The sequence below is a fragment of the Haliotis rufescens genome, unplaced genomic scaffold (genome assembly GCF_023055435.1).
Source record: "Haliotis rufescens isolate VD_foot unplaced genomic scaffold, xgHalRufe1.0.p SCAF_3, whole genome shotgun sequence".
In the NCBI taxonomy this organism is placed as follows: Eukaryota; Metazoa; Mollusca; class Gastropoda; order Lepetellida; family Haliotidae; genus Haliotis; species Haliotis rufescens.
This window is the reverse complement of record NW_025964001.1, coordinates 46,891,405-46,914,442: the sequence shown is the minus strand read 5'-3', so window position 1 is coordinate 46,914,442 and position 23,038 is coordinate 46,891,405. Positions and strand designations below refer to the sequence as shown.

Sequence of the window (23,038 nt, the reverse complement as noted above, 5' to 3'; positions counted from 1 at the left end):
AGAAAGACTGAAAGAAGATGGCGGGTTATTGAAAATTTGTAAACATAAGACGATTAGTAATTATTGTATGCACCAAGCGAGCTTCGTATCTAGCAAGAGTGTCAATAATGATGAATTCCAAGATTTAGCTACATACAAAATTCTCAAACTATTATTGACTCAGGTGAGTAAATATCAACACATGTTGGCCGACACAAAACAGCTGATAACCAAAAACGATATAAAAGCGCTACAATTTCAGTATGTCGTGAGAAAATGACCAGTAACTTATTAGAAACATCACAAACACTAATTATTTTTGTGGATGAACTGACGGAATAAACTGGCAGAAATGATGAATGCTATTAATTTTGTCTGGCTGAATCTAGTGATGTTTTAGGCGGCTGTAGATGTAATTTCGTAGGCGAAATGAAACGAGTTCGTAACCCTTAAAAATAAGAAGACAAGCTCAGACAGAAATAGACAAAACATGAACAATTGGAACAATATTCTACCAAAATATTGTAATTTTTGTTTTTTTTATGAACTAGTGAATATTTTTTTCAAGATCAGGATAATCTATATGTACTGTTTATTTGGTAATTAGGCCATAGACCCATACATAGGCCCATTTCATTTAGTATTGACTGTGTATTTTTTCGTTTCATTGAGGTATGAATCGAAAAACTGATGTGCAAACTGTATGAATTCGCGTAATGTTTCCGCAAATGTTTCTTGAATACTACCAATAAGAGATTTTTATCACCAATGTTCTGGGATAGCCATACATCACTAAAACCGAAACTGAAAATAATCTACATACATCCACATTCTGCTAAAATATCAATACTGGAGACATATTTACTTATCCCCAACACATATCTACAGAGATTAGCATAAAACAATTCTAATACTGGGTATTGCTGAAAGCACCACACTCCTGCCCCATACAGAATAACAGGCTTCATTTTAGTGTCCAGCAGTTAAATAGAGTATTTAGTACTATTTACAGGCATCTGTGAGAATTTACATTGTAACCTTTTGATCTGAAACAGAGTTTTATTACCTTTGATAATCAATGTGTCTATACACTTTGCCCAGGACAATCTGTTACAGAACACCTAGATAATTGTAGTAAGTAGTCACTGTTATTGGAACTTCACCAATAGACCATTTTTCACAATGCCTTAGTATATCCCCATTTCTAAATCCCATTACTTCTGTTGTATCCAAATTAACCTGTTGACCCCATTTCTTACAAAAGCTATCAAGAATGTTAACTTTCCTTTGTAGCTCAACTATACAATCATCAATAAAGCATAAATCATCTGCATATAATAGTAAGAGTATTTCCAGAAACTCTGAAACAACCAATATACCTCTGAGATTATTATCCTCAATCATGCAGTTCTAACATAAACATAGAAACAAAAAAGGACTGATAACACACTCTTGACAAACACTGTTTAGGGAATAGAAAAAGTGTGAAAATGACGTTTTCGAAATATAATCAGCACATTGTACTTTTGAGTACATGTCTTTTAACACAACTAATATGCAACCATGAACACCATTGTTCATAATAGAGTAGCAAAGTAGTTTCCTCTTTATAGAATCAATAGCTTTTTTGAAATCAACAGAAAGACATTAAAACCTTCCACCTTGTTTAGAAAGATATATTTGAACAATACATTGTATTGTGAAAATGTTATCTACCATGCAGTAACCATGCCTAAATCCAGCCTGTGCTTCAGGGACCTTTTCATACATGTCAGCAAAGACAGATAATCTATTATTCAAAACAACAGTAAAATATTTCCTGGCGTATCTACTAGAGTTATCCCTCTATAATTATTACCATCATTCACGTTTCCATTGTGCAAAGGACCCTTGAAGATCCGGGGTAGAATAGGTCTTCAGCAACCATAAAAGGTGACTGTGTTATAAGATTTGTTTGTTTGTTTTTTACGCCGCTCTCAGCAATATTCCAGCTATATGACGGCAGTCTGTTAATAATCGAGTCTGGACCAGACAATCCAGTGATTAATATCATGAACATCGATCCACGCAATTGGGACTGATGACATGCATCAACCAAGTCAGCGAGCCTGACCACCCGATCCCGTTAGTCGCCTCTTACGACAAGCAAAGTCGCCATTTACAGCAAGCATGGGTTGCTGAAGACCTACTCTAACCCGGATCTTCACGGGTCTTGTGCAAAAGTGTGATTATTCCTTTTCACCAGCTTGATAGGAATACACCAGTCTGCAAGATACAATTAAATACTCCTTAATGCATTTACTGCTTGTTTTGACAGAAAGAAGAAGCTGTGTGAGGTCCAGCTGAAGAAGAAGTTGTTCCAACTAGTTGTGTGGCTAATCCCATCACACAGTGCCCACGTAACCGCGGAAGTGGTGACATCACGGACCATCACCATAAGTGCTGTCACTCAGACTGAGCAGTCCTGTTTGAGTTCTCAAGCTACAATCCATTGACATCCTTCGAGTGTTATTTAACACTATTTGTTTTTTTGGTGATTTATATCCTTCATATGGTTTGTGACTTCATGTCTTAACAACTATTTTTGCAATTGCATTAACTTCTAATGCTTGATGGTGGCTATTTTGCACGGTAGGTACCAGGCGTATTGTTCCAATTACCCAGTTTGAATTCACTTCATGGTCACGTTTTCTCTTGTCATGCGTTTTGTATTCTTTCTGTTGCTCGGTACTTCTTTCTGTTGCTCGGTACTTCCTTCTGTTGCTCGGTACTTCTTATACATTGTTGTGCCTATGCTTCTCTATGGTTATTAAAGTGTTTTATTCACCTCCCTTTGCGTAATGTTATCCTTTAACCCTCGTGTTCTTGGATTTAGAATATTACATACACACATAATTATGGTGGGAACGCACTGTGGTTACACCGTCTGCTTCATTGCAGATTTATGCACCGTAGTACTCAGTGCCACGGTAACAAGTCTGTCTAGGATCCCCACCCTTTGTGTCTGGACTGCAGCGATATATGTTCAACAGCTACAAAAAGTAGCTTTTGCATACCTGAGGATCTCTCGGAAGTGCCGTTTGCAGCCAGCATGGAGACAAGCTGAAAGGAAGATGTCTAACTCATCAAAGACTGCTACAAATCCACCAGCCAGGACTACTCCATTTTCTTCAGGCTAGAAGCCCCTACCAGCATCTACCCCTCTAAGATCGGCCTCCCCAGCGTCGATCGAGTTAACACCTCACCTGTACAGGTGCTGGTGACTACTCTAGAGACGACAGTACTCCTGAGCAGCTACACAGTGCCTCTGGGGTTCGGACCTCTGCCCTTCCAGTTGGCACCTCAACAGCTCCTCCAGGATCCCTATAAGGATCCCACCTGGTTGCAAATGATGCAATCCATGTTCCAGCAGACGTGAATAAACAAGACACTATTTGGTCCAAGCCTTCCTCCATCTGGTCTCAGGATTGAACAAGGAAATTGCGATATTATCTTTATTGTCAGCATTCAAGGTTCATTGATTGAGGAAGGACGATTTCCCCATCCATGCATTGAAGGTGGCGGACATGGCACACACCCGAGTTCACCTTGCAGACAGAAGTTAGCCGTAACACGATCGCCTTGTGGTTACATGCTCTCATGTAGTTACATGCTTATGAAACCACTGGATTGGATTCCCCCAGGGCCAACAACCCTCACGAGATCAGAGCAGTTGCTGAAGACGTGATTTGCTTTCATACAATGGAGGTCCAACTTTCTCCTCAAGCCCTTGGCAGCGCCTGGCCTCATGGCAAGGGTTCTGTGAACTCTCATAGGATTTGTTTCATGTGGCTTCTGATAGACATGAATGTTTTACAGAATTATCATATGCTACCGGGTACCCACCTCTCAGGATCATCGTTCACATGACAGGACCAGATGTCACAAATATCATGGAGATCAAAATGCGCCTACACCGCCGCGCCACACATTCTACACAGAACTTGGAAACTCCACTTGTCTGTCTGCCACACTTCACAGAGAATTGGCTGTGAGTGGAGCTTGCACCTAGTCTCCAGCAGAATACCCTTATCTACTTGATACAGCACATTTATTTCGTCTACATGGGATTGGGCATTGGTTTGCTGACAAACACAATTTTCCATATATCTTCAAGCCACAACAAAATCAGAGACCCTCCTGAAGTTGACTTTTCAACTTTACAGCCTTGTAAATAGCCTGATCTAAAATCTGCCCCCCCCCCCCCCCCCCCCTCTTCAAAAGCCACTTACACTTTGTCAATAGCAAGTGCGCCTGGGTTTGCTCACGTCAGCCCAGGACGTGACGAGCTGTGGTCGACTACAGTTGCATCCTCCTGTTGCATTTGGAGGACCAGCTGACCTCAGGGCTGTGGTCCAGCACACTTGGCACATCAAGTACCTCATTTGGCGATATCACATTTGCGGGTTCACCTCCGGTACACTCACCATCTCCACCAGCAACGTCATGGTGGTCTGGTGCCTGTGCAAACAGGGGCCAACACACTCTCACTCCTTCCTCCAACAGACGTTCCGGTTCTTCCATCTGGTAGATCGACTGGGCTTAAGTTTTCTGGTCCAGCACATTCCCAAATGTCGGAACGTTCTGGCAGATGCTCTATCCAGGCCAGACAGGGTAGCTCGAACGGAATGGAAGCTCTATCCCGAGGTGTTTCATCCCATATGTCTGCACCCAGGTCATCCCAACATCTACCTCTTCGCACCTTGCCAGAACTACCAGATCACAATTATGTCTCCCCGATCCCAGACTCACAGGCTTGGGGTGATAGACACATTCAGCATTCCTTGGAAAGTACCATGAGCCTCATTCTGATTTGTGGGGGCGGTCGGGTAGCCTAGTGGTTAAAGCGTTCGCTCGTCACGCAGAAGACCCGGGTTCGATTCCCGACATGGGTACAATGTGTGAAGCCCATTTCTGGTGTCCCCCGCCGTGATATTGCTGGAATATTGCTAAAAGCGGCGTTAAACCATACTCACTCACTCACTCTGATTTGTGATCCTATCTTGCTGGATGGCAAAAGGCAAGAAGCGATCCACTACCTCTACTGGGGGGGTTCAACCTACTCATCCATCCGCACAGAAGGTTACCACACCCAACGCCAGTTTTATCGGCACACCTGACTCATTTTAAGAGAGCCTAGGTGCAAAAGGGTATTCGGCACATGCAGTTAAGGCTATTGCTATGTCACATAGACCTTCAACCCGTGACCTTTGTGATGATAGGTGGTGATCCTACGGAACCTTTTGTAAAAGAAAGGATCATAACCCCACTACTGCGTCGCCTCAATTCCTGGCTGAAATGCCCCCCCCCCCCCCCCCCCCTCATCTGCTAACTAAGCGACCACTGAAAGGCAGCACCTTTACTACCTATTTAGTGTCTCATAATTCGATGTTTGCAGTTCCGGAAGATTATTAAATGACCAAGATCCTGGATCTACAGGCGCTGTTACCCTTATTGCACCTTGAAGATTAGGTCAAGTTTCGCCCTCCTGCATGGGATTTGAATGTTGTACTTCGGTGTTTGCGTGCTCCCCTGTTCAAGCCTCTTCACGCGACATCATTTATAACCTCACCAAGAAAAGGATATTCTTTTTGACACTGGCCACGAAGGCAAGGGTTAGTGAGCTGCACGCTCTCAACATTACCCGTGTACGCTTTGAGCATGGTACGCACAGAGTCGTTCACCTTGTTCTGTGCTGGGATTTTATGGTCAAGAATCAGTTACCAGGACAAACTGACCGGGCTTTCTCCATCCCACCTTTGTCATCGATCGTGGGAACTGAAGACGAGGAAACATTCTTTTTGCCTTGTGTGTGTAGTGTGATTTATATCCGTCGCTCCAAGATTTAGTATGGTGCTTGGAGATGCCATTTTATTCCCATATTCCTGACCTCAATGACTGAAGCCAACTGCAACACTATATCCTTATGGTTGCAAGCTCTCATCCTTCTGGCTTATGAGATCGCCAACCTTGATCCGCCGCGAGCTGATAATCCTCATGAGATTGGAGCTGTTGTCTCTACAACGGCTTGACACAGTAACTGCTCTATTAGAGCCATCATGGAAGGCTGTTTTGAGGGGGTCAGACACTGTCTTTGCAAGCCAATACCTGAGGAACTTGACCTTGGAAGATGTCGAAGGCATTCCTTGTTTTGGTCTTCTGTTTGCAACCCAAAAAGTCACAGCAATCCTCATCACCATTAAAATGCTCCTCCTGTCCAAAGCCAGACTTAACCGACTCATGCAGTGTTTGCACGCCTGACAGGGGGGTTATTCTGCTAACCAGCAGTTTGGCTTGGTAAATCAGTTTCTAGACTTTAGCACACGCAAAGTTCTCTTGCTGCTTTATACCGAGACGTCTTCATACTATCGTACCATCTGTGGACAGGATTGGTAGAAATAGTTACAGATCTGGGCAAATGATGCGCTCAACGACTGTCGTGAACTACTGGAGAGTTTATGTCACTGAGGACCACATCTGAATGCATGCCATCTGCCGTACTGTCTGATAAAGATGCATTGAGGAGTAATGCAGGATAAGTGAAAAACTCTCGTAAGATCTAGATATTTTTTATGTTTGCATACTTAACTTGCGAACGTGGCCAACCCATTGCAAAGCTGCCTCCCTACGATATCTCCAGATGTTATGATCTAGCAGTAATGTGATGGTCAGTGACATCATTCCTCCCGTGGTCACATGGGCACTGTGATGGGATTAGCCACACACCTAGTTGAAACAACTTCTTCTTCAGCTGCACCACACACAGCTTCTTCTTTCTGTCAAAACAAGCAGTAAATTATTTAAGGAGTAATGCAGTATAAGTATATAAAATATAAAAAATATCTGTATTTTACTGGTAGTGTCAAATATGGTACTAAGATGTGACTGCAGTTTATAAAAAATTTCGGAAGCAGACCATCTCGTCCAGCGACTGTTCAACATTTCAGCCTTGTTATAGCAGTTACAACTTCTGTTTCAGTATATATCAGAGTTTAAAATGTCATTTCATCTTGACAGTAGCTTCATAAATATCTGCAGAATCCAGGTTATCTGAGTCCCCTGGAAACTCAACGAGATTAAGAACTTGTTGAAACTAATCAGTCTTCTGACCTGGAGTTATACTATCCTTAATCGTCTGACATGAAGTTTGTGTTAGTACCTTCAATTTCCTTTAGAATGATTTATTGTCGGTAATGTTAGACACAAGACTGGTTACACATTCATCTTCTTAATACTTTTCTTTCTCCTACAAACACTTCTGTATTCATTGCTGATATGTTGATATTCTTTCAAAAGTTTTTATTCCTCGTTAATTTGAATGTGTCCAAGAACTGAAATTTCCTGCGTTTTAATTTGATACATGCATCGTCATACCATTATTTGTTATGCACAATATTCTTATGTTGGCATGCTGATACATGCCTTGAAGACCACAATGTGGAGCAGATTCCTGTATAATTTCAACTAATTCTTTTACAGACTGATCAATATCCATTAAACAGCGTTCTTGACATTCCTCCATTGTGAAATGTGCTTGAAGAATTGACATGTGTCTTGTCAATGAGGTGTTCGAAACATCTCCCCTTATACATTTGGGTAAGTCATGTACCACTTTAATGGTGTCTCCATAGTCATTAGATGTAGCGTTACTCGGGGAATGGTCTGATTCGCATCGTGTCTGCACACAAAAGTTTAAATCATATCCAATAATATCACTTGAACATAAACAATACTTACAGTAGTCGAGCAGACTCACTCCTTCACCTTGGATGCATGGATACGCGCCATATGCATCACCCAGACAACAACCATTTAGCATGTGAATACAAAGCACAGAACACAACTCTGTTAACTCCTTTCCATAGACATCATCTCTGCTCTTCCTTGGTGTACAGAATGTGTCACAAGCAAAGTCCATATCCTCTAGACAAGGTATGTGTCTGTTATCATCATCAATCACATAATCATATGAATCACCAGTTCCTGTGTTGTAGTGCCCAAATGCAATTATTTCATGAGGGAAATCATACATAACAGCTATTAGAGATCTTTCAAAGTGTTCTATACCTTTGAAGAGCCTGTTACCAGCTTGCCCTGATGTATTTGCGGGATATACATAAACAAAAGAAAAAAACCCATCTTGATCAACAGGAAATACAGCTTCGTCAAAAAGAACAAAAATAATGTCCTTGTATTTGGTAATAACTCTTTTATAGCCTTTCATAATAGAAGCATGTATACATACTGCTACTACTCCTCGAGAGTTAATTTCTCTATTGTTAACAAAAACATATGAAAGAAACCTTGATTCTTTACTTTCTTAATTACAATTTTTCCAAATTTCCATTAAACCACAAATACAGTATTGGGTACAAAGGGAAATAAAGTCAATGTTATTAAGCTTATTCTTCAGCCCATTAATGTTCCAGCACATGATTTGTAAATGTTCCTGGGTAGAGACAGGCACGGGTTGTTTGCACGTGTCGGCTTGATTCACAACGGCTGGGCCGAACTCATATGTTTTGTCACGTGAATTCTGTTTGTGCATCTGCATGTGATTGTCATGCACCATCATGATTCAGTTGTACTACATGTCCCGCTTCCCCCGCTTCAAAGCAAAAAGCCGCACGCTTTTTCCAAGTCACGTGACATAGCATGTTAACATCAGCTCAGTCGAACAGCTGTTTTCTATTTTCAATTTTGAATTTGTGTTAATTCTTTTACAATTGATGAGTTTATCATACCTCCATGTATTAATGAAGAGATCCGATTGGCCCACTTGATCTTGATAAAATACTGTGCCTTGGAGAGGAATATATTTCTCAGCGGGGCAAAACATCTGTTATACCCCACATGAGCAATGCAGGCTGCACGTGTATTTCTGAGAGATAAACAAAGCAAAAAGCCTCACCCTTTTCCTGAGTCAATGGAATTCACATGACATCGCATAAATTAACTTCAGCTCAATCGAACAGCTATTTTCTAACAATTTTGAATTTGTGTTAATTCTCTAACAATGTCACATATTGGTAAGATAAATTCGTTGTAGCAGGATCACGAGGGGTGAGTGGTATAAAACCTAACACAGGATGCATAAAACCCCATGTAACCCTCGTGAACTTGCTACAACTTATAATAGTATGACTCTTATATTAGTATGCAGTATCGGTAAATCCCGTAATTCACACACCCTGTTGACTGTTTACTTATGCAAATCTAAGCAAGATATTTTATCGCTTAATCGAATTCAGGACTCGTGTGTCATTTTTTGTTTGTTTGTTGTTTAACGTCGCACTCGGCAATATTCCAGCTATATATGACAGCGGCCTGTAAATAATTGAGTCTGGACCAGACAATCCAGTATCTGACATCATGAGTATCAATCCACGCAAGTGGGATACAATGACATGCATCAACCAAGTCAGCAAGCCTGACCACCCGATCTCATTAGTCGACTCTTACAACAAGCATAGTGGCATTTTACAGGAGATGAGATACACTCATGAATATGGCCTGATTTAGGTGTTCTAATATAAACAAATGAAATATACTTTTCCATTGCACTTTCAGTGGGGTGATCTGACTTATTGTGATCAAAGACATGTCTACTTGGATTGCATTTGTTAGACCTGAACATCATGCATATATACAATGACACTATTACCACCTGTGTTAGTGTTGTTTGCGGAAAATTCTTGACATATATTCAAGATGGACATATCAGTTAGCATATTAAACAATGAACAGCAAGCAGAAAACCCTTTTTCAAAGCTGGGGTAACCATGGTAACAGACAATCTTCTCAAAAGCAGGCATCAAATACAAAAGCCTCCTTGCACACTTCAAGTGTTGGTGGTCATGGTGATGTGATTGACCTGTGTGATGAGGACCTTGATGAAGATGATGCCCTGCTTATTCAGGCTTTGGATGAAAGCATACAGACTGCAAACATAAATGGTTTTACCTGCGGTGAACATGGTGACAAACCCAATATTTCAAGCAAGTATCCACAGAGTAGCGTTCCTTTCTCAAAGGCCAATACTTCAATCAGATCATCATCATCATCATCATCATCATCCAGATTGTTCAACACATGTCACAAGGCTACAGCAGTGCAGGGCAACAATGAATCAGTTGAAGAGGGAAACTTGTCTGTTGGAACAGAGAAAATTGATGTCCATGTTCCACCCAGCTCTGTCTCACTGTCACACATACCAGATCTGCCAGGGTTTGACAAGCAAGCCGGCCAATTGTGGATCTACCCAACCAACTACCAAGTCCGAGACTACCAGTTCAACATTGTCCAGCAGTGTCTGTACAACAATACTCTGGTCACCTTGCCGACAGGCCTGGGGAAAACTTTCATAGCTGCTGTTGTCATGTACAACTATTACCGATGGTACCCACAGTGCAAGATAGTATTCATGGCCCCAACCAAGCCCCTGGTAGCTCAACAGATCCATGCCTGTTATAACATTATGGGCATACCCCCAGAGGACACTGCTGAGATGACAGGTAGTTATACACTGTACATGTTATATTTTTGCTTGTTGTTTTGTTTAAATATTGACTGCTTATCAGTGGAGCTGATGTATGTTTACTGTTTCCCAACTCCTTGTGTAAGTGACTCGGACACAGATAATATATAATTTCATTCCTTAATAACCTGTGCTTGTAATAATTGATTGCAGCTTTTTAAATTCTTAAGTATAATATTACCCTTTTTGACCCAGGCAACATGAACCCAGCAGAGAGGCGGAGGACATGGAAGGAGAAACGTGTGTTCTTTCTCACCCCTCAAGTCATAACCAATGACCTGAGTCGGGGCACCTGCCCCGCTGACACTGTTAAGTGTCTAGTCATTGATGAGGCGCACAAGGCACTTGGAAACCATGCTTATTGTCAGGTAGTATGATGGTCTATATATTGTGTAGATCAGCTATATTGTATTACTTGGGAAACTGCACAAATACTCTTCACACTTGCTTTACAATGTACAGTAGTTACAATGTGTGACATGAATTGTAATGTGGTGTCAATCTCATTAAATTCAGATCATAGTTCTCTCTACCTCTAAACAAAGATCTGAGGATATCCCATTACGGGTCATGTCAGACCGACCTTTCGCGAACTTTGACCGACCAATGAGATGACTGACAAGAAGTCGACATTAGCCAATCAGAAAGCATCTCTCTTGTGCTTTCTGACACTAGTTTCAAACTTGCGACTATGCTTTGAAAACATATTTTGACAAATTCTCAATTAAACGTTCTAAAAAAGAACAAAAGAACATTCGGAAATGGCAAATAGCAACTCACTCCCTATATGAACCATGCCATCTGCAGAACAACGGAGAACTCATACATTTAACTCAGTTTGCACAGATGTTATGGGTATCAATAAATGGGTTTATCATACCTCCATGTCAGAATGACAAGTTGAGATTGTCCCATGTGATCTTGATAAAATGCTGTGTAACCCGCCTTGGAGGGCAAAAGATTTCTTATACCCTTATACCCTTATACCACAAGCAATGAAGGCTGCACATGTATTTCTGAGAGGCAGAATAAATCTCTTATACCATGCTTCAAAGCAAAAAGCCACTCGATTTTCCCGAGTCAATGGAAGACATGTGACATAGCACAAGTTAACATCGGCTCAAACAGTTTTCTGTCAATTTCGAATTTGTGTTAATTCTTTTACAATGTCACATTAAAACATGTGGGTAAGATAAATTAGTTGTTGCAGGATCACTCGGGGTACCTCCGGCTCTTGGCATAAAACCTAACTCGGGATGCATAAGACCCCATGTACCCCTCGTGATCCTGCTACCACTTATACTATCTGGTTGAGGGGGCATGGGTGGCCGAGTGATTGATGTGCCATGATTATATGTATAGAGTTGCATTCCTTAGGAGTGCCAGAATACTGTGACCATAGACTTGAGTCCCAGATTTACCCTGGTTATGATTCTTGGTTTGTCAGCTTCATATATCCACGCTCATAGTAAATGTCAAGTATAGTCAAACCATGTTGTGTAAAACTTGGAGGTGTCGAATTCTGTTTGTCTCAAACTCACCTTCAAGTTCTTGCGAATTTCTTCTATATTTATTATCATTTATACCTGAGTCTGTGGATGTGTTGAATTCCTGGTTGTCTCAAACTCATTTGGGAGTACCAAGCATCCAAATTAAGCATAAAATTCCCATGATGACTTGAACAATTCAGAATACAAAATAATGTCCACACTCATGAAACTTTCAACTTTCAACACACTTCACACACAACTGACTCACCTCACTGCGACTGATGCAATTACATCAAAGGCAGGATGCTTTCTAACAACTGCCAATATCCACTCAAGCCCAATTATGAAGCACACCTTACATCAATAGTGCAAGCTACTTACTGAATACACATTGGCAGCATGTAACTTAAGTGTTCTCACATGACTGTTGATGACATGTGAAAATTGAGAAATGTGTAAAACGGGTTAAGATTATGCTAGTGAATCTATTATTAGAGAGATGACTCAAACAATGGAGTCAGTCCAGAAGGGGAGAGTGATATCAATGATACACCTGAGTTGCCGTCCCCTCACTCCCAGCAGCCTGGCCACTGAAGTAAATGTATGCCTAAAAATCTTGTGTTGCATCCAGACATCATGACATGATGTTTGGTTTTCAACAATTCATTTGTTTGGTTGTTTCCAACTTTTTTTAGGTCTTATCTGTTTAGTTGTTTTTGTTTATTGCTCCTGATGCAATTTATTTTGTATTATTGTTATAGATGATGTACTGTGCCACATTTGGATGTTACCATGTATTTCTTCTTTACAGGTTGTGAGGGAATTGGTGAAATATACAAGGGAATTTCGGGTTGTAGCTCTCAGTGCTACCCCTGGAAGTGATCTCAAGGTCAGGAAGCCATGTGCCATTAGTATTAGGTACATCTTGCTTGGATTAGATTTTGTCCCCAGTTAGTCATACATTGTGACTTACTGAATCGGTGGTCAGGCTTGGTGACCTGGTTGATTGGGTGTCATCATACCCTGACAACATGGATCATTGTTCACCATATCAATCAGGCTGCCATCACATAGCTGGAGTATTGCTGACTGCAGAGCTTTAAGTTCTGTCCACTGCACTTTATTCATTTGGCTTTTATACATTCTCACATTTTTTTACACATGTAGTGTGAATCCATACACAAAAGAATTTCTTCCCAATATTTATTCATAAAGAAATAATTCTTAGTATGTCGTGTACACTAGTAAATCATTTTTTTTCATGAAAATATATTGTACTTTATGGGCCATATGGATTGTACATGTGTTGAAGATGTTGTACATGGTCTGGCTGGGATGTACTGTTGCAGGCTGTGCAGCAAGTCATCACAAACCTGCTCCTGTCACACATTGAACTGAGGACGGAACAGTGTATTGACATCAAGCCTTACACTCATGAGAGGAAGGTGGAGAAGATTGTGGTAGCACTTGGGGAAGAACTTTTAATGATACAGAAGAAGTACATACAGGTGGGTGGAACACTCTTGGAATATATATATAATTTTTCTCTGCTTAATTCTTACATTCTAAACATTCTAATAAGCCTTGACAAACCCTACACATTATCTCCACTGTCAGGTGATGAGTGTAGTGGTCAAGCGTTTGACCCATCAGCAAGTTCTCTACAGCCAGCGGGAGGTGACAAGTCTCTCCAAGTTCTTTATACTGAAAGCAAGGGAGGCATTCCGACAAAACCCTCCTCCAAGTATGCCTGTATGTACAAATATGCTTCTTTCATTGATCAACATCTCATCATAAGCTTACTTATTTTCAATTCATCCTAAAAGGAGCCAAGGGAGCAAGTGTCATGCACCTTTTATCCTGCTTATGTTGACTGTGTGTCTTGGAGTTATGTTGAATTGCAAACCTTCAGAATGAATATTCTCTGGTCTATGTTGAATTGCAAACCTTCAGAATGAATATTCTCTGGTCTATGTTGAATTGCAAACCTTCAGAATGAATATTCTCTGGTCTATGTTGAATTGCAAACCTTCAGAATGAATATTCTCTGGTCTATGTTGAATTGCAAACCTTCAGAATGAATATTCTCTGGTCTATGTTGAATTGCAAACCTTCAGAATGAATATTCTCTGGTCTATGTTGAATTAATTTGCTAACTGCTGTTTCAACTTGTGGAATCGCTGTCATTTCCCTTTTTCTGATTTTGCTGTTAAAGTGATTATGAATGCTATTTCTTGTGTTGATCGTCAGAGCCATCAGTATGGTGTGGTTGAGGGTGACTTTGCCCTGGCTCTCAGCCTCTACCATGGTTATGAACTGCTGCAACTGCATGGTCTCCGGTCTCTCTACAACTTCCTGGATGGAATCATCAACGGGGATAAAGGTTATGGTCGTACCAAAACAGAACTCATGAAGAATGGGAACTTCCTGGAAATCATGGACATCCTTAAAACAAAGTATGCTGCAGATGACAGGTGTGTATAAAAACAGATTATTTGGGGCTGAGTCAAAAGTCACTGTACTTGATTTGTACAAAGATAAAACTCCCTGTCGTTTAATTTCAGCGTTGGTATCAGTATAAATATTATGTGCACATATATGTCTAGTATTTCATGATACTTCTTATAGGGCAAGTAAACTGAAAAATAGATTGCAATTTTGTTTTAAATATTAAACTTTTGAACTTATCCTATCTCACACTATGCATATCTTCTTTTTTCTTCGATCCTATGTGGAAAATGTGCTTGAATCCTGTTTCAAGTTTCTAAATAAAAAAACATTCTCCCGAACACCCCTGACAACTCCATGGTTACGACCTCAACTTGGTGAATTACATGCCTCTGTTGTACTGTAACCTTCCATGTTTGACCACATGTCTCTCTATCAACTCTGTCAACTCTTTCTCATATTGGACATATTGCTTGCACCAAGAAAATTGTTTTTGTTGTTTGTGAAACTTATTGCGGTTGGAGAGAGTTTCAACATGGGGAAGAAGGATAAACTTAGTCCAGCCTATGATAAATGTTGACATACCTATTCTCCATTGGAACTACTTGTTGTTATTGCTGTGGCCAATGTACTTTAGATGTGCTGAATGTCATTCTTTAGATGATTCTGCTTTCCGGAGATGGCATAGACGGATGCTAGATCGTAAATTTATATCAAAAGATTCAAGGACATCATCGTCGAAGAAAACAAAAGTCGTGTCATCAATTCAATCTCACAGCTCACCAGTGTCCTCTCCAAGATGTTCGGTCCATGCTCCTTACCGTTCCTGAATCTTCTCCGTCATCGACTTCGACGAACGCCCCTAACACTCCTGCTTTCAATATCCTGTTCCTAGAATCTTCATGCTTGCTCGATCATTGGAAGAACGATGATTTGAATGCTCCCAAGGACGCTCGCGAAGCCATATGGGATTGATGACCGGGGTCTAAGGAATGGGATCAACGCTCTTGCTCTAAGGATCAGAAATCAGGATTGGACCAATGCTCTCAACGTTCCTTTAAATACGAACGTTCACATTGCTTCCATGTTCAACGCTTCCCAGAGTGAAGGGGATCAAGTATGTGATGTAGGGTTACAGATATTGTTGATCGATCCTCTTCATTTCTTGGCTCAGCTCATATACTCGAATGTGTTTGATAACCTTGATGTAACGTTAAAAGAAATGACGAACAAGTTGGATCTATTCTCCCATGGATATAGCACTGCGACATGTTTGAAGAATCGATACCGGTAGAAAATCCAGAGTTCATTTAAGTTGTCAGCTGTTGCATTTAACTGTTTACAGCTATGCAGTCATTTTTTGAATGACGACATATGTGAAACATGTTTGGCTTATATTTCCAATCTCATGCTGTTTTGATCGAGTAATGTATCAGGATCGCCAACTTTGTTCAATCCAGTGTTCTTTTCCACTCATCATTAGTTCACCAGCTTCCTCGTGTACTCTCATGGCTGTAGTCTATACAGGCTAGGGTATCAACCGTGAGATAAATGTATGGGATAGGATCAGTTTCAAAATTTGGAATTTTAAGTATTAATTGTATCTTTATATACTTATCCTCTCTCACACATGATATGCCCACCCGACTATCACCACACTTGGGTGAATGTGTACCAATAACAATAGGTGTAAGACCCCCAATAAACCGCCTGTTCCCCTTGGGCGGACTTGGCACCTTACCATTCTTGGAAATTGTGCAGCCCATCAAATACAATGAACCTCTTTTAACCCCAGTAAGTGGAACCCCCACAGTGGCGGATATTTGGTTTGTCGAACAATTTCGCCTGTGGTTTATTATCATCTGTTTTACACTATTTCCAACGTCCTACTTACTACAGACAGAAGCCAGCTTTGAGTAACACCTTTATAAATTCCTGAGGTACCTCTTATTATTAGCTCAATTGACTGAAAGTCACATGCTTGTTACACCCATTGATCACACCTAAATTTGTTCAAGAGTTTCTTGAAGATTTTCAATCTTTTTGTGGCCATTACTCAGCCATTTCTTTTCAAAAGAAAGGTGGTGTATGTGTAGTGAGCAGTCAGACTCATATTCTATGAATTTGTAAACTTATCCTATCTCACACTATGCATTTCTTCCTTCTTCTTTTTATCCTTATGTGGAAACGTCCTAAAACAAAGTTTCCAGCTGCTAAAAGCATTTTGCATGAACAAATCCCATGAACACACTGGTCACCACCCCAACAAATGGGTCACACACTGTAATCACGTGGGTTGCATCCTTACACGATATGATCACCTGACTACCCCTGCGACATCATTCTCTTTCCTATCCCTACCCTGTGGAGACGTGTATTGAGTTGTAGAGAATACATTTTACATTGTCACCATACTTATTCCACTGCTGGGGGCACAGGTTGCCCAGTCGTCTGAGGCGCCGCAATTCACTGTGCAGAGTTGCGTCCCTTGGGCACGCCAGAAACCTATGATTGTGGGTTCGAATCCCGGTTAGCCTCGATTATGTTTCTAGGTTTGTCAGCACCATACCCGTGCTCATGGGTTTCACCGAAGTGGTAAACGTCTGAGACCTGCATCACTTGGGGCTTTCCGCCCACATTAAGCTGACACGCCATGATATAACCTGAATACTGTTAAAAGCGGCATAAAACCCAACTCACTCACTCACTCACTCACTCACTCACTCACTCACTCACTCACTCACTCACTCACTCACTCACTCACTCACTCACTCACTCACTCACTCACTCACTCACTCACTCACTCACTCACTCACACTCACTCACTCACTCACTCACTCACTCACTGTTGCAGTCAAGACAAGCGATGTTCTAAGTGCCACAAGTGGGATGTTGACCGCTGGTCCAAGTCCCAGTGTAAAGTCTGAAAGTATACCCCCCTTTCAAAGTATACCCGGGTAGATTCTGGGGCCTTCCAGAATCTACCCCGGGGTAGATTTTGGGAGCTCCCAGAATCTACCCCCCTTTGCCAGAATCTACCCCCGGGGGTATACTCTGGAAGTTCCAAGAATCTACCCCGGGGTATAATCTGGGAGCTCCCAGAATCTTACCCCGAGGTATAACCTGGGAGCTCCCAGAATCTACCCCTGGTTATAACTATAATCTAGGAGCTCCAAGAATCTACTGCAGCCCTTACTTACTTACTTACTTTGGAGATTTAACATGCGCTTTCCGACTGATGCGTATTTCGCACACGGGCCTGGCCAGGCCATTTAATGTGTTTCCGAAAGGGGCGAAAGTGGTGTGTGCAACCCAAGAGGGGGCTTTAGGGGTTGCTTAAATAGAATTTGGGAATTTTGAGATTTGGAATAGATGCCGATGGGGTTTGGGAGGAGAACTAAGGGAGCTGGGTATGGTGGATGTTTGTTTGTTTATGTGATTTTGATTTGGTAGATTATTGTGTTTTTAGATGCGTTTTATTAGTTCCGTTTTGATAAAGAATACGCCTAAGGCCTTGAAGTTTTCTAGTTTATTTTGTGGGTTTAGTACTGCTTCTAGAGTGAGAGCCTTGTTTAGATTGAGGGTGGTTTGTAATGCGGTTTGATGTGTTAGGTAGTGTGTGCAGTGGATGAGTGCATGTTCTGGGGTTTCTAGTTTTGCAGTGTGGGCAGTTACCTGTAGTGTGTTTTTTTATTTTTTTTTAGGTGGTTATTTGGGTTGGTGTGTCCTGTTTGGAGTTTAGTGATTACTCTGTCGATTTTTTTTGATTGATGGAGAATTTTTGGTTTGGTTAGTGGTTTGCTGAGTATTTTTTTGATTTGGCTATTTGAGTTTAGATATAGGTTTGCCATTTTTTGGTGATTTTTTGCTTGTTTACACTTTTAATTTCTGATTTTGAGATGGGTAAGTTTAAGCTTATGTCTGGGATTTTAAGGAATAGTTTAAGTGCCTTATCGGCGTTTTCATTACCATATATTCTTACGTGGGCGGGTATCCACAAGAAGGTTATTTGTTTGCCTGCCTTAGTTAGGTCGTTGGAGCTTTTAAGTATTTGATTTATTAATTTAGGTCGTTTTTTGGTATTTTTGTTTTGGAGGGCTTGCAGTCCACTTAGGGAGTCGGTAAGTATTAGTATTTTTTTTGGTGTTTTTTGGATTCTTGATTATGGAGGGCAGTCTTGATCTCTCCTGGTCAATTGCTGTAACAACATTGTCACCTGATTAAGTTTACATAAATGCCTTTTCAGTACACATCTAATTAGTTTTAAAACATGCACTTCCTGTTCATTTATATTGAGAAGACAAAGGTGGGAGCACCAGTTTTTCCAAACAGTATACATTATAATTAAAGAAATCTCACATGTTAGATGATAAATGTACATGATTGTACATGAAGTTTTCTTTTGGGGGATGCATCTAACTCAGTCTTGATCTCTCCTGGTCAATTGCTGTAACAACATTGTCACCTGATTAAGTTAACATAAATGCCTTTTTAGTATACATCTAATTAGTTTTAAAACAAACATAGCCTGTTATTTAAATTGAGAAGACAAAGGTGGGAGCACCAGTTTTTCCAAACAGTAATCATAATTAAAGAAATCTCACATGTGAGATGAGAATGTGACTCATTTGAATAGGTTATACACATGTATATATATAAATGCAAAGGTACAGATTTTATCCACTTTGAATTATGGATGATCAAGTTTATGACCACGTCTTGAGACCTGTCTCTTCGTACTAATGCCAAGTCCAAGTTCAGACAAGTTGCCCTGCACAAGTTACACTGCACAGAATGGAACCTTGTTCCACCACGCTAAGGAAGTGTTGCCACAGCAAAGACTTAAGTGAGTACTGGAGGCCTGTCATGACAACCCAACCACTGGTGGTCACTTCGCTACAGAGAGGACCTATCAAAAAATTGCAGCAAAGTTTTACGGGAAAGGTAATTACTTTCAGAAATGTGTCAGACCTATTTTTCAATATTTGTAAATGCATCAGAGAATTCCATATATCCTTAATATGATTAAGTTAAACCCAAGTATTTTCTAGAGCTCCACCTATAATCTACCCTGAATTATGCATCAGAGTTGGTCCCATAATCAAAACAGACCTGTTCTGTTCGGCTGAAATGGAATAAATTAAATTGGATTTAGATGTTATTGTGTGTGCTTGTGAGATTGTGCATGTGACCATATACTCTTGCATCATTTTAGATTTGTTGATTTATGTCTGAAAATAAAATATGTGTCCCTTTTTCAGGAATGAAGAAAGACATTGAGTCCTATTGCAAGGCCTGTGGGACATGTGTGAAGTTCAATCCTAAAATAACAACGGATGCCCCACCACTCCATTCCATGCCTGCGCCAGAAGAAGTTTGGAGCCAGATCAGTATAGACTTGATGGGACCATTTCAGATGACACAACGAGGGAATCGCTACATTGTTGCTGTCACCGATCACTTCTCCAAGTGGACTGAAGCAGATGCGTATCCTGATAAGTCTGCAGATTCTGTGGCTGACTTCCTGTACAAGACCGTGTGCAGACTTGGCTGCTTTGACATTTTGATCAGTGATCAAGGTAGAGAATTCATCAACACTTTAATTGACAATCTTATGACCAAGCTGGGAACTGAGCACAGAGTCAGTTCACCATACCATCCTTAGACCAATGTCAACGAGAGCAAGACAACAGGACCCTTAAGAATGCCCTCTCAAAGCTTGTCAACGACCGTGGAGACAACTGGGATGTTTTTATACCTGGAGTTCTGTTTGCCCACTATACATCTGTACATGCATCAGGCAAAACTACCGATGGACATTAAGGACTCTCCAAAGCCAAAAGAAGATGTGATCAGTGATGATTTTCTCCAAGCCATGCAGAACCTGCGACAAAACATCACATCAAAAGTCAGCAACAATATTACAAAGGCCAAGAAGATTCAGAAGGAACAACATGAAAGCTACATGACAGTCATCATGAGTTTGAGCTAGGGACAAGCATCTATCTGAAGAATTCACGTCGAATCAACAGAATTGGAGCTAAGCTTGAGCCAAGGTTCCTTGGACCATATGAAGTTCATCAAGTGCTTGGCAAGGGACGTGTTAAGTTGAAGAGTTTGAAGAGTGGCCAAGTGCTTCGCAATGCATACCATGGATCAAATTTGAAAAGACACACTCCACATGACGTCTTCCCCACCAACCATACCAGACCTGCTAGTCGCTCCTGCTACACCAGGCCTACCACCAGATCTACCAAGACTACCAGTTCAACCAGTCCTAGCTGTCGCACCAGCCACACCAGTTCAAAACGCTCTGTCAGCCCTACTGTACCACACCACACCACGTTTATGAGTTCTACCAGCCGTACCAGTCCCCTCGAGTCCAAGAACCCCAGCACCACAACCAGCAACACCCCCAAGAGGCCACATTACAGCTTCCAGCCAATGACCATTCAAAGAAGAAGAGAACTTTCTAAACACTTACATTTACCTTCATTTAAGTCTGTTTATTTTGGAAGAGAGAAAGAATTTGAGGCACCAAAAAGACAACACAAGACCAAGGGTGATGGCAACTGCTTCTTCCGTGCCATTAGTTATTTCCTAACTGGTCAGGAGACGTCCCACTTACGCCTGAGAGATGCTGTTGTACAACACATGAGTGAGAAAGGGGAAAAGCTGGAACACTACCTTCAGCAGAATGTGACGAAATACTTAAATTCGTCAAGAATGGCCGAAAATGGTGTCTGGGCAACTGATGCAGAGATTATGGCCACTGCTTCTCTTCTGGAAACTGACATTGTTGTCTATACGCATGGAAAGGAGCTGAAATGGCTATGCTACCCAGCATCATTCACACTTGAGAAACTGTCCATTGGTGCAGTGTATCTGACCAACCTCCATGAACACTTTGACGTTGTAATAAAGTCCAGTGACATTGAAATAATTCAATGGATATTGGTTTTCAGAATAAACTGCTCTCATATTTTATGTTAGTTTTCTCTTTTTGTTATTGATAATAATATAAAAACTCTGACTAAAACAATGACAATTGCTTTGTGAAATTTATTACACCCATCTGACTATATTTAGAAGAATTAGAATGTAAATGGATAAATAATTAGATGGTTTTAATGATGTGATGTCTTCTATAGTCAGAATATATTCTTTATACTGTGATACATGCCTCCCCAAACAAAGGTACTTACAGACACAAGTGCATACTAATAATTGGTTTCAAAATGATTTTATATGCAATCAAAAGTAGGTAGGTCTATTCACAAAGCATGTTAAAGCTTATTGAATAACATAAGTGTAAGACATTTCCTCACACAATTCTCAACACCATCTCTCGAACTTACAAATTGATGATGACTACAATGAGTTAAAGTCAATGTGATTTGTAAGATATTTTTTTATTAGTTTAAACAATATTTATTTCTTCTTTGCATGTATAAAACAGCATTTTGAATTTTTGGATTCGGTATTATTATTATTTATTACCGGTATTATCTACACCAGGATAGATTTTGGGAACTCCCAGATTATATCCCCTGGGGTTAGATTCTGGGAAAGGGGGGTAGATTCTGGGATATGAATGTTTTAAAACTATTTAGATGTGTACTGAATAGGCATTTATGTAAACTCAATCAGATGACAATGTTGTTACAGCAATTGACCAGGAGAGATCAAGACTGAGTTAGATGCATCCCCCAAAAGAAAACTTCAAGTACATTCATGAAATAAAAATGTTTAAATCAAACAGGGCTGCAGTAGATTCTTGGAGCTCCTAGATTATAGCTATAACCCGGGGGTAGATTCTGGGAGGAGCTCCCAGATTATACCCTGGGGTAGATTCTGGGAACTCTCAGATTATACCCCCTGGGGGTAGATTCTGGGAAAGGGGGGTAGATTCTGGGAAGTCCCCAAAATCTACCCCGGGGTAGATTCTGGGAGCTCCCAGAATCTACCCGGGTATACTCTGAAGGGGGGTAGATTTTGGCACCTTACACCGGGACAAGGAACATAGGTCTTCCCCTAATAAGAAGCCTAAACAGGACGCCAGGCCAGCTGTCCCCTCCACCAGTTCCGTTGTGAAGCCTCCTCCAGCTTCTACCATCCCTGTCTTGTAATTCGATACAGATGACATCACCTACAGTTTCTTCCCGCCATATCAGACTAGCCACCTGTCCCAGTGTGCCCACATCCAAGCCTACGTCGGAGCAGCCAACAGCCTCTGACACCCGCATGGTTTTCTCTAAAGAGGGCATTCCAGCCAGCTCTGACAGCCTTGACCGTCGACCTTCGTAGCGCTCCCCGACCTTCAGCTGCAAGTCAACAATCGTCCCCTGCTCTTCCAGGTGTTGTTCCAGTCCTCGCTGTGCTCATGGCTTCGATCAGGACACAGATGCTTCCATGTCAACGGTGCAGGTTTTGCCAACACCCCGGATAGATCGTGCAAGTTCGTCTGCTACTTCTACTAAGAAACGACAGAGCTGGCATTAATCTCTGACAAGGATTGCCGTGCTTCATTGCAGAACCGCCTTTC

General features: G+C 41.1%; 1 protein-coding gene across 4 annotated transcripts in view; it reads left to right on the top strand.

Annotated features, from left to right (window-relative positions):
* The first annotated feature begins 18 nt into the window (after positions 1 to 18).
* The window catches only part of LOC124118853 (Fanconi anemia group M protein-like), a 96,936-nt gene continuing 73,916 nt past the window's right edge, over positions 19 to 23,038 (top strand). For 3 of the 4 annotated variants that reach the window (XR_006858541.2, XM_046481127.2, XM_046481124.2), the window contains exons 1-8: positions 19 to 163; positions 7,498 to 7,614; positions 9,589 to 10,532; positions 10,751 to 10,923; positions 12,857 to 12,934; positions 13,395 to 13,553; positions 13,663 to 13,797; positions 14,296 to 14,519. Coding sequence is in view for 3 of the 4 variants with exons in the window: in XM_046481127.2 (XP_046337083.2) it covers positions 9,758 to 10,532; positions 10,751 to 10,923; positions 12,857 to 12,934; positions 13,395 to 13,553; positions 13,663 to 13,797; positions 14,296 to 14,519 (1,544 nt within the window). In the remaining variant the exon portion in view is untranslated. Of the gene's footprint in view, positions 164 to 7,497; positions 7,615 to 7,718; positions 7,951 to 9,588; positions 10,533 to 10,750; positions 10,924 to 12,856; positions 12,935 to 13,394; positions 13,554 to 13,662; positions 13,798 to 14,295; positions 14,520 to 23,038 lie in introns of those variants that run through there. The other variant, XM_046481126.2, reaches the window with a different exon arrangement.